Below are 12875 nucleotides of genomic sequence, written 5' to 3'. Positions count from 1 at the left end.
ACAAAAAAAAAAAAACACGCAATTATTTTGCTAATGTATTTGGTCCTTTTTAAATGTAAGGCAATTGCATGAATAGCGATTCCATAATCTAACGTTATCATGGAAATAGCTCTGGTCAGCCACGTGTTCGGCCTGATAACAATACATCCTTGTCATGATATCATCCATGTCCGTATGTGCATCATATGCAGACTATGTCATGTGACCATGTAAACATGGCGGCACATCACCCTACATTACAGCGGCAAACATATGGAAACGTAGGCAATTACTTCATTTTTAAAATCTATATATATTTTGTTATTACATTAAGGCTACATGCACACGAACGTTGTTCGTTTCCATTCCGTTTTTTTTGCGGATAGGATGCGGACCCATTCATTTCAATGGGTCCGCAAAAAATGCATGTCCCATTCTTGTCCGTTTTATGCATTGTTACAATGGATCCGCAAAAAAAACAAAAACGGATGGCATACTTTTTTTTTTTGGCGGATCTGCAATTTGCGGACCGCAAAAGACATACAGTTGTGTGCATGTAGCCTAACACTACAATAGACCTTCTCCATCAACCTCGCATTTTAAGGCGAGAATACGATCACAATTAATTTCAACTTCAAGAGTTTGTGCCGTGAAAAATATTCTACATTTTAATTGCATAGCCACCGAGTTATTCACTGAAATCTATCTGTAGAGCGCCACCTGCTGTTTGCTCTTCTCCTTACTTCTCTGTCCACCACAGCGAGGTGGTCACATGTGCTCAGTTTAGATCTTTAACTGCCATCAGTCATATCTGTTGTTAAGTTGGGTCAGTCAAAGGGAAAGAGCTACAGCAGGAAGGACACAGCCTCTGATAAAGGACACGCCCACTCAACTGCCAGCCCGAAATCTAACAGAACAATTGGAGCAATGAATGGGGAGATCTCTGGACCCATGTGAAGTACAGGGCTGGTTCTAGCTTTGTTAGAGAGATGCCATCTACTATATGATGTCTGATTTTCATGTTTTACATCAATCATGGCATAACCCTTTTAAGGGATGATTATCTGTTTTAGGCTACTGTCACACTTGCGGCAGAGTGATCCGGCAAGCAGTTCCATCGCCAGGTCCGGCAATCTGCATGCAAACGGACAGCATTTGCAGACGGATCCGGATGTGGATCCGTCTCACAAATGCATTGCAAGAACGGAGCAGTCTCTCCATTTGTCATATGGACAAACGGATCCGTTTCGATTTTTTTTTTTTTACATTTTTACCGGAAGGACGGATCCGGCATTGCGGTATTTTTAATGCCGGATCCGGTGTGCTGTCCGCATCTTTTGCGGTCCCATTGAAAATGAATGGGTCCGCACTCGTTCCGCAAAAAATTGCGGAACGGATGCTGACCCATTTTTTCCGGACATGTGAATGGACCCTGATAGGGACACCGTCACACCAGGCCTGGTGGCATGCGTTAGGTCCCTGGCAACACATCAGTACCAAACAACTGCCAATGGTGAAAGAGGGAGCCCCTTCCCTCTGTAGAACCCTGCTGCCCACACCAAGTTTAAAGGGGTGTTCCAGTTTCAGGAGAACACTGGACAACACAGGGTCCACCTGCAATAAAGAACTTATAAGTACTTACCTGGCAGATCCTGTGCTGCCTCTCTGGTTCTCCTGGCAAGGCTCCGATTACCTAGCTGCAGCAGTGACGTCATATCAATAACATGTGATTGGCTGTGGTGGTCATGTGTTGTCAAAGTGACGTTAACCGCTGCAGCCAGTAAGTACGGTAAGTACTAATCACTTCTGCAGGGCAATTCCCTCCGTTTTGTCCCCTTAAAGGGGTTGTGCAGGGGTTTTATATTGATCACCTATCCTCAAGATAGGTCATCCATATCTGATCGGCGATGGTCCAACACCCGGCACCCCCACGATCAGCTGTTTGAAGAGGAGACGGTGCTCCATGCGAGCGCTACTTCCTCTTCATTACACTGCCCGTTGTCTCAGAGGTGCAGGGTCATGATGAGTACTTGCTTGGGACGGCAAAGGTGTAATCACACTACGCCACCGGGAGGCGACGGGCAGTGTAATGAAGAGGAAGTAGAGCTCGCATGGAGCACCGCGTCCTCTTCAAAACAGCTGATCGGCGGGGGTGCCGGGTGTGGGACCCCCAATGATCAGAGGATAGGTCATCAATAAAAACTGCCTGCACAACCCCTTTAAATGGAGTGGTGGACAGGGACTGAACAGGCTGCACTGGTATGAAGCCCCGAACCGAAAATCAATTTGTACAATTTTCATAAAAATTACATCTTTGAGCACAAAAAGGGAGATTCAATCAAATTAATTGAATTACTAGCCCAGCCCTGCTACTAAGACAGTGGTCGGCAACCTGTGGCACTACAATTTCCAGTATACTCCAAACAGAGCCGGGTTTGTCAGATCAGATGAAGTAGAGCTGAAGGTCATTAAGCACGACTCGCCATGGAGTGTTTTCTGATGTTCTAGATAGAACTGGAGGTAATCCTTTCCCAAGGCTGGCTATACACTGAGGTAAACGGTCAGCCTCCCCCTTCAGCCCGGATAGACATGCACACCAGGTTCAGCCAAGTATGCATGTGTTGTAAATGGGAGAGGGGAGAAAGCTACTGCTAGACACCTCTGGTGGAAGTTTATCTCCCTGAGAGCAAAAGAACTGGACAATGGTGAACAGGGGGAATCAGAAGACCCCATACACATTAGATGGCCAACCAATCCAGCCATAAATCGGTGGGTTTGTGTATGTGTATGCCCAGCTTAATTCAGGTCATCTAGGCACAATTGGAAGCATGGTGGTTAGCTCTGGTATCCTGGGTTCGAATCTGACCAAGGGCAACATCTGCATGAAGGTTGTATGCTCCCCCCAGTGTTTGTGTGGCTTTCCCCCAATTTACACCAGTTTCCTCACATGTCCAAAAATATACTGATAGGTTCATTTGTAATTTAGGTTGAGGCGGGGGCGGATGTGAGCGATCTCATTACAGCACTGCAGATTATGTTGGCGCTATATAAATGAATAAAATACACAATATCCTCTGTAACACTTACTTTGGTTCCCAGTAAGATCCTAATATCTAGAGTCTGCTTCCGCTGCTCCAGGATGCTGAGAAGATGCTCCTGGAACACCCCAATCTTGGTGAAGAAGTGCTCGTTGTGCCAACACCCTTCCATATTGTCAAAGTCAACCCCCAAAGCCAGGAGAAACCCAACGCTCCTCGGGTCCAAGGCGATCTGCTGCGGCCGGCAGAGCAAGGAAGTCCTCGAGCGCTCGTCCAAAATGGTCAAATGAAGTACCTTTCCTGAGCGAACCGCCACCAAGGCGGCCGTTAACCCAACAGGTCCGGCGCCCACCACTAGAATAGACACCTTGGCCCTCCACTGACGGATCCCATCCACGCTCACCTTGACCAAAATATACACGAGGACAACAACGAGCGTGTTGATGGCCGTATCCATAGCAAGGCGCTCTTGGGCCTCTTGCCCGTCGTCCAGGTGACCTTTTACTCTCTCCATCCTCTTTTTTTTTCAGAGGCAGGTGCTCCTGTCCTTCAGGATTTCGGTTTCCCAGGCTTGGACTATCCAGCCTTGATTTGGAAGAGACAGCAAGCAGCCACAAGCGTGTCTTCGAGGATTCATAATCAGATGTCTAAGTCGTAGCAGATATTATCTGTCGCTACAAGAAGAAGAAGCCAGTTGCATATTTGCTGGCGTCCCTGTGATGAGGAAAGACACAACGATTAGGATCATGCACCACTACAGTATCTTCAAACACTTCTACACTTGAAGAATACCCTCCACCTCTCGTCTACTCATTAACAATGGACTTCTTCCCATTGGTCGCTGCTTCTCATCAGCTTCTGAATACATTATCTCGCCCTCTCTCTCTGTGCTTAGGAGTCTGGATCAGGCTACACATAAATCACAGAATGGAGTATTTTTCCTCTCCTGAGCCAATTTTCTGCAAAAGATCTTCACAAATATCATCTGGCGACCTTAACCTTTGCAGTGCTGGTGAGGTCTAGAGCTCCTTGCTGAATCATGCAGGCAATGCTTTGTTTGCCAAGGATTTCAGGCTGCTAGGTGCATTCGCTGCAGGCAGTTGACAGGCGGACAATCTCAAGCTGCTACAGGAATATTACAGGGTGCTCATTTCATGTTAAGGTGAAGTTATGAAGGCTTTTAGTGCATGCAGGGATGAGCTCTCGGAATCTGTCCCTGCAGTCAGTAGCCTGTGGACTGAAAGGGTTAATCCCGCTGTCAGCAACAGGCAAAGAGTACGATTTTATTACACGCAGAGCTGAAATGCTGTCATACGTGCACACGTGAGTTCTCTGGATGTCTACTGATTCGTCAATAGGGTGACTACAGCTGCAGAGGCTCCTGTGGGGCTCAAGGGGAGGGGACAACTCAGGTGCATGAAATTATATACCCCAACATCTAAAAATGGAAAGCAGGTAAAAAATCCTTGGCAGGGCTTCAAGCAAAAAAGACCAAATCATGCAGCATAGAAATCTCTGTACAAGCAGTTGTATTGTATTGCTGCATGTGCATCCCCCAAAGTGCCCTAACCGCAAGTGCATCCCCCAAAGTGCCCCAACCGCAAGTGCATCCCCCAAAGTGCCCCAACCGCAAGTGCATCCCCCAAAGAGCCCCAACCGCAAGTACATCCCCCAAAGTGCCCCAACCGCAAGTGCATCCCCCAAAGTGCCCCAACCGCAAGTGCATCCCCCAAAGTGCCCCAACCGCAAGTGCATCCCCCAAAGTGCCCCAACCGCAAGTGCATCCCCCAAAGTGCCCCAACCGCAAGTGCATCCCCCAAAGTGCCCCAACCGCAAGTACATCCCCCAAAGTGCCCCAACCGCAAGTGCATCCCCAAAAGTGCCCCAACCGCAAGTGCATCTCCTAAAGTGCCCCAACCGCAAGTGCATCCCCCAAAGTGCCCCAACCGCAAGTACATCCCCCAAAGTGCCCCAACCGCAAGTGCATCCCCCAAAGTGCCCCAACCGCAAGTGCATCTCCTAAAGTGCTCCAACCGCAAGTGCATCCACTAAAGGGCGCTAACCTCAAGTGCATCCACTAAAGGGCGCTAACCGCAAGTGCATCCACTAAAGGGCGCTAACCGCAATTCGCCCGCCTCTGTGTATTTGTATGGCTTTTAGCCATGTGCTTATGATTGCAGTTGGAAGTTTATTATGCGAAATGTGTCAAAAGTCTAAAGGTGTGTCTTGTGTGCTATGTGAAGGGACAAACACAGAAATGTTAACGTGTCAGGGGTCACACCATACTATAAAAGCCACATAAAATTACATAAATAATTGAGGAATAATGAAACATTGTAGCACTTTTTTTCTGCCACTAATTTGAGATCTGCTCCTGAAGGGGCATGTTACTTCTTAGAAGAGGATTTTTAGTAGATTTTGCATTGAAGCCAACAGGGGACGCAGAAAAAAACCCAGCAGTTTTATAAGATTTTTTTTGTGGCGTTTCCGCAACTAAAAACACTTCTGAATTATCCCTGGTTTAGAAAAACATTGGCAAAAACACTTCCAAATATTCAACCAAAAACTCCTCTAAGGCTACTTTCACACAGGCGTTCGGAGCGGGTCCGTCTGATGTCTGCTCAGACGGATCCGCTCCTATAATGCAGACGTTTGTATCCGTTCAGAACGGATCCGTCTGCATTATAACTTAGAAAAAATTCTAAGTGTGAAAGTAGCCTGAACGGATCCGTTCAGACTTTACATTGAAAGTCAATGGGGGACGGATCCGTTTGAAGATTGAGCCATATGGTGTCATCTTCAAACGGATCCGTCCCCATTGACTTACATTGTAAGTCTGGATGGATCCACTTGCCTCCGCACGGCCAGGCGGACACGCGAACGCTGCAAGCAGCGTTCAGGTGTCCGCTTGCTGAGCGGAGCCGAGGCTGAACGCTGGCAGACTGATGCATTCTGAGCGGATCCGCCTCCACTGAGAATGCATTAGGGCTGGACGGATGCGTTCGGGGCTGCTTGTGAGACCCTTCAAACGGAGCTCACGAGCGGACACCCGAACGCTAGTGTGAAAGTAGCCTAAATCTGCCACATTATAAATCTGCCACCAAAACCGACCTGTTTTCTGCTACCGATTTCTCTGCTGTGGATTTTGCCGTGTGAACATATCCTAATTCCTTATTCACACAGTCAGTGGGACACATTTACTTCCAACTATTTTAGGCATAAAATAGTCGCAAGTCCCCTTTTTTTTTTTACCGGCCGTGCAACAATATTTAGTAGCACTGCCAGTTTTATGCCGTGTAAGCCAGCTGTGCGTGATGGGGATGGCGTGGGGGCCGTGCCAGGACTCCAGCTCTGGCAAATTTATAACATTTACACCTGGAAACAAGAGTAAGGGCTCATGCACACAAACGTATTTTCTTTCCGTTTCCATTCCATTTTTTTTGCAGACCATATGCGGAACCATTCATTTCAATAGGTCCGAAAAAACAAAACAAAAAAAAAAAAACAGAAGTTACTCCGTATGTACATTCCGCAAAGAAACAGAACATGTCCTATTATTGTCCGCATTACGAACAAGGATAGGACTGTTCTATTAGGGGCCAGCTGTTCCGTTCCGCAAAATACGTAATGCACATAGACGTCATCCACATTTTTTGCAAAATACATACAACAAAAAAACGACACCAGCCAGACGCAAGGACTGCCACAGATGTGCCCAATTTGTGCATGTTTGTTTTGTGTACCGCAAACAGCCAACCCATTGACTTGAATGGGTCCGCAATTCACAAAATATGGCACGGTGCGTGGCAGAGGCACAGATTGGAAGCCCAGGGAAGTGCTTTCGTCGACTTTTTGGTCTGTGCCTCCGCACTGCAAAAGATAGAACAAGTCCTATCTTTTGCCGTATGTTGTGGATCACGGACCCATTCAAGTGAATGAATCCCGTATTGCGGCACGGACCCAAACAGTCGGTGCCCACGTATTGCAGACCACAAATTGTGGTCACCAGCACGGGCACAGAAGGCTTATGTTTGTGTGAAATTTTGACCACTCTAAACTTCTGATAGCACTAGGTAGGGGCAGGTAAGAGCTGCTCAGGTGTAGCCTCCAACCAGAAAACCACTACAGCTGTCAATCAGTGCAGAAGGGAAGAGGCTGTGAAGCAGCTCAATGCAGGGTGCACTTCACAGTGAAGCTCCACCTCCAAGGCACTTAAAATGAACTATGCACTATGCTGAAGGAAACCTAGTGTAATGACAGACCCACTGATTTCAGTGATCTGTCATGGCATACGGTACTTTTATAGTACCGACCTGCAAAAGTCCACAAAGTGCGCCAGTGCTGCTAGAGAGATTAGTCTAATGCTGCTCTCCTGCCTCTAGAGCCAAAGGCTGTCCGGGCATGCTGGGAGTTGTAGTTTTGCAACAGCTGGAGGCAAACTGGTTGGGAAACACTGCTCTAGACAATGATTGAGAGATTTCTTTCCCGCTATGGCATAGGAAAGGACTCTGTCATTCATAGTCCTGAGGAAGGGCAGCATCAGACTCATCTCTCTTGCAGCCCTGGCACACACTTCAGCAATTGAGTACCATACGAGCGCTGCATGCCATGACAGATCGTTGACCTCAGCAGGTCTGTCACTACACTTCGATGCCTTCTGTGTCGGGTTCCCTTTAGGGCTCATGTTGTTGTTTTGCTTTCCGTTTTTCATGGATCCGTTGTTCCGTATCTGAGTTTTTTTTCTCTTTTCCGTTCCGTTATTCCACAAAACATATCCGTATGCGATCCGTTTTTTGCGGATCGGAAACGGAAACAGTAACTTTTTAAATCACCAAACACATGAGCAATATGGGCTGGGCATAGCATTTCTACAGTATGGATCCGCAAAATTCAGATGTGTTCCGTATTTCTTGTGAATCCATTGACTTGAATGGGGTCTAGGACCGTGATTTGCGGACAATAATAGGACATGCACTACTTTACGGAAACGGGATGCACACGGAGTACCTTCCGTTGTTTTTGCGGACCCATTGAAGTGAATAGTTCTGCATACGATACGCAAAAAAATAAAATACGTTTGTGTGCATGAGCCCTTAAGGAGTAGAATCTTGCAGAACAAAACTTAATATTTCCACTAGTAATGATAAAAACTACGCAAAAGGTATGTTTCTCCTGCTCTCCCCAATTCCTACCTAGTGCTGTCAGCAGTATAGCACTATCAAAACTGCTTACAGATTTCAATTAAATGACAATTCTAGAAGGCTCACACAGGTTGCAGTGGCAAAAACAGAGCTCTCCACAGTGCCCTGTTTAAGACAAAAAGCCGGGAGATGTCCACTACTTTAAGACTCCTGCACACAACCGTATTTCTTTTGTGGTCTGCAAAATACAGTGTGTGTCCCGCTCTTTTTGTGGGCACCATTGTAAAAATGCCCATTTTTGTCTGCAAAACTGCCAAGAATAGAACATGTTCTAAAATTTGCAGCACAGCAGCAGAAAGCACAAGGATGACACCCGCGCGTTGTCTGTAATTTTTGCGGCCCCAAAGGAATGGGTCCACAAAAAAAGCGGACCGAAAATGCGTGTGTCGGTTGTATGAGGCCGTACTCATATAAATCCTATTTATTGCACTGAGGATTAAGTCCTATACAATGGTAAACACTCTCTGACTCTCAGCACTGATTGGCCAATGTCTGTGCAGAACAAGTATTTGCTAAAACCGAAATGTCAGGAGAGCCGACAGCGTCCCTTTTAACTACATCTCCCATTACGACTTGCCAGTCTGTTACTAATGAGAACAATAGCAAGTGGCCCAGATATTACACAACGTGCGAGGAACGTCTGCGGCGACTCCTGAATCCCCAAAAAGTACAAATATGGTCCTTAGAGAAGATCTGTACAAGATTACAGAAATAAACAGCATGGTATTTACGGTGGCGGACCCTGTGGGGTCTGGATTTTTGTAGGCATAATAAGGACCCTAAAAAGCAGCCCTTATATGGCTGGCTGAACAAATATAGAATTATCTGGCATATGTTAGGGTGATCAGATTTTTTTTGAAAAGGAGGACACTTGGGGTGGTGCAGGGAGCAGTAGTAGTGCCCGCCCGCCAGCACCAGCCTTCTCCTTCCCTTGAGAATCCCATACATTTTGTTTACTAATAAAGAAGACATTCCTTGAAAAAGATGACATATGGTCACCCTAGCACAGGGGGTCAGCAACTTTCGGAACTCCAGCTGTTGAGAGACTACAATTCCCAGACTACAATTTCCAGCATTTCTATGAGAGTTCTGAGATGAGCAGAGCAAATATGCATACTGGGAGTTGTAGTTTAAAGGTTGCCTACTCCTGCTCTAGCATATGTGAAATTTTCCAATTGAAGCCTTCTTAGAAACACTTCCGGGGAAAAAACAACATCAATCTTCTCAAAAACATCATACGTACAGTGTTCATTTTAGGACATGGTCAGCTATCATAGTCAAGTATCAGAATAATGCCAGTGTGACACCTGACCCCGACTTTGATATTTGACATCTGTGTTTGACTTATCATCTTCATAGGTCAGGGTCAAAGTGAGAATGCGTTAGCCCTCCTGCACATGAATGTGTGCGCCCCGTGGTGGTGCTGCGGCCCGTCCGTGGGGCAGCCGCAGCGGATCGAGGACCCAGTCACTTTAATGGGTCCGCGATCCGGCCGTCCTGCAAAAAGATAAGACATGTTCTATCTTTTTGCGCAACGGAAGTAAGGGACGAAACCCCGCGGAAGCACTCCGTAGTGCTCCCGTAGGGTTCCGTTTCATGCTTCCGTTCCGCATCTCTGGATTTGCTGACCCATTGAAGTGAATGGGTCCGCATCCATGATGCGGAATGCACACGGAACGGTGCCCGTGTATTGCGGATCCGCAAATACGGTCCGCAATACGGACACGGAGCACACACGTTCGTGTGCAGGAGGCCTTATAGATATACTGTGTATTTGTATGCTAAAAATCACACAACCAAAGAAAGTCTATAGCTGAGCTAATAGCTCTGTGTCTGAAATGCTATAAGCTGACATATCACAGTATTATACGAGCGCATAGCTCAGTGGTTAGGTTGCTGGTTTGTACTTTGGAGTTTTTGGGTTCAGGTTCAAACCTTAAAACGAGAAGTTAAATGTTTTTAAACATTAGATAAGAGACAAATTCAAGTGATGTGTGACCTTGATGTCTGACTCTTCACTTCTCACTAGTCAGCGTCTTGTACTTTTAATATGCTCCATCACATAGATGAAGAAAATCCTTTAGGCTGATGTCTGAACCTATAGCTCAGTGGTTTAGATGCTTGCCTCCCATCCAATTGTAACACCCCAGAGTTGTGTTACTAAACTCTTTTACCCCGCTACAATCTGTTAAGAGCCTTAACCTTGTCATCTAATGTGATTTTACATAATATCCTCACAAATGTGCATTGAAAACCTTGTTCCTTGTATGTTGCTGTAATTTCCATGTTCACCAGCAGGTGGCAGCAATGCGTTAGCAAGGACTTAGTTTCAGTTTAGTGTTCCTAGGCTGGAATAGTTCATTCCAGTTTAGCTCCCCCCTCTGTGAGCAGAAGTGGGCTATGCCCATATCCTGCCTCATGGGGAGGGAAGGAAGTTAGTGTGAGCTAGGGGAAGGCTGTGCGTGTAGGAGCTCCCAGATATAGGGATCCAAAGCCAGGATCTTGTCTTGGCTGAGACATTGATCATCATCCCCCAGCTTGAGTCTTGCAGTCTCAGCTGGTAGAAGCAAGCAGACAACTCCATTTCCAGGAAGAACCATACCCTGTGAAGCTAACTGTGAGTTAAAGTCCAGAGACCCAGGAGAAGCCATATTCCTCCTCAGCTAGTCAATCCCCAGACAGCAGAAGGTAGAAAGTGCAGAAGCCGAATTCCTGCCACATTGTGGAGCTGAGAAGCAGACGTCCTTTCCTGCCAAGCTCCAGGTGCATGAGAGAGCAGAAGATATATTCCTGCCACACATTGACAATAACTGCTGGGACCAAAGACTAATGCTGTATCTTGCTTGGATGAAAGCTACAACCAGTATCGACAAGTTTGAACTTTACCCAAAGTCTGGATCTCAATTACTGCTGCAAATCCCTCTATTACTCCTACTAGCACTACACTCAATTTATTGCAAGTGAGCCAGGATCCAGGAGTACAGCCGTACCCAGGTAGGAGACACCGTTGACACCATTACTACTACCACCATACATAGACATTACACCACTCTGGCATTCCTAACCTGGTACATGAGTTACAACACCTTAAAGACCCCTGTGTTAGTACCCTGCGCACGCTGCAATTGGCGTCACGAACAAAACTATAAACTATCACCTACACCCGACCCAGCCATTGCATTTTTGGCGTCAGAGTGCATACCCCGGTCCAGCTCATTGCACAATGTTTTGGGGTTCAAAACCCCCGTTAGTCTTAAAAAAAAGAGAAAAAAAATGAAATAAAAAGTGGCCTAAATGGGAGGAAATGCTCAAAAACCCCAAACACTGTGGCGTGTTTATAACCGGGGGAGCAATTCCTCTGCATGTGATCCGTTGCTAACGGCAATCCCCAGCAAAAATGCACACAATGGAGGATGTCGGCAGCGGACCACATGCACCACAAAGGCATCCTACACAAGATGGGATAATGTGTGGATGCAAATATAAAAATACACAGTGACTTTGATCCTAGCCTATGAAGATGATAAGTCAAACACAGGGTCAGGTGTCACACTGGCATCATTCTGATACTTGACTATGATATCTGACCATGTTCTAAAATGAACACTGTACATATGTGATGTGTCACCATCGTGCATTTTAGGCAAAGGGGTAACTTTGGCCATGAGTTTGACATCCCAGCTCTAGGGTCTCAGTGCAAAAGATGTAAGGGGACCCCCCCCCCAAATGTCTACTTTTAGGCTACATGCACACGAACGTATTTTGTTTCCGTTCCGATTTTTTTTGCGGATAGGATGCGGACCCATTCATTCCAATGAATGGGTCCGCAAAAAAATGCGGACAGCACACCGTGTGCTGTCCGCCTCAGTATGTCCATTCCGTAGTCCTGCAAAAAATAAAATAAAAAGTAGAACATGTCCTATTCTTGTCCATTTTAGGCATTGTTACTATGGATCCGCAAAAAAACACGGATGCCATCCGTTTTTGTTTTTTTTTGCGGACCGCAAAACACATATTGTCGTGTGCATGTAGCCTAAATTGCAACTTTCCTCATATAGGGCAGACAGATCTTTAGGGCTCCCTTAAACTCTACAGCCTGTGTGCAACTACAACTTTTGCACCCCCCAATAGTTACCTCCCTGACTTTGGGTTTCAGAAGAACTCTTGAAAGGTCTTAATCTGGTCAAAAACTGCATTTGTGTGTTATCCATGTTGTGAATTTTGCTCAAAGGGGTAAAATTGATGCTCTAGTCTAGGGTATGCAACAGGGTGCAACTAGTTTCCTCATACATGAGAAATGGCAGATGGACCTTTTGGGTCCCCTTAGACTCCAAGGCCTGAATGCGACCACATCCTCCGCACCTCCTACAGTTACGTTCCAGGCATCGGGCTTTCATTAAAGGACTCACCCCTTACACCAATTTTGGATCAAACTATTGAGTTGTGAATGGACACTATGAGGGTATGTTCACATGTTGTGGGCTAGACACATACGATATTTTGGTGTGTGCCAAATTGTGCATCAAATCCTATGACAATCTGAATCCAATGCATGTGAAAGGGGGTATCTGCAATTCCTATTATGTTGTAGATAGTTATGTATTGTATATGTTTTGCTGTAACTACCAGTAAGGTAATGGTTGGCAAGGAACATGGC

The 12875-nt window shown here is 46.2% G+C and overlaps 1 protein-coding gene across 5 annotated transcripts in view; it reads right to left on the bottom strand.

Annotated features, from left to right (window-relative positions):
* The window catches only part of LOC120980927, a 94864-nt gene that overhangs the window by 64047 nt on the left and 17942 nt on the right, over nt 1-12875 (bottom strand). For 2 of the 5 annotated variants that reach the window (XM_040410307.1, XM_040410311.1), the window contains exon 1: nt 3067-3805. In XM_040410307.1, the coding sequence (XP_040266241.1) occupies nt 3067-3531 (465 nt within the window). In that variant the 5' untranslated portion in view covers nt 3532-3805. The other 3 variants (XM_040410308.1, XM_040410309.1, XM_040410310.1) reach the window with 3 other exon arrangements.

The sequence above is a fragment of the Bufo bufo genome, chromosome 10, assembly GCF_905171765.1.
Source record: "Bufo bufo chromosome 10, aBufBuf1.1, whole genome shotgun sequence".
Taxonomy (NCBI): domain Eukaryota; kingdom Metazoa; phylum Chordata; class Amphibia; order Anura; family Bufonidae; genus Bufo; species Bufo bufo.
This window is presented reverse-complemented; position numbering and strand designations above follow the sequence as displayed.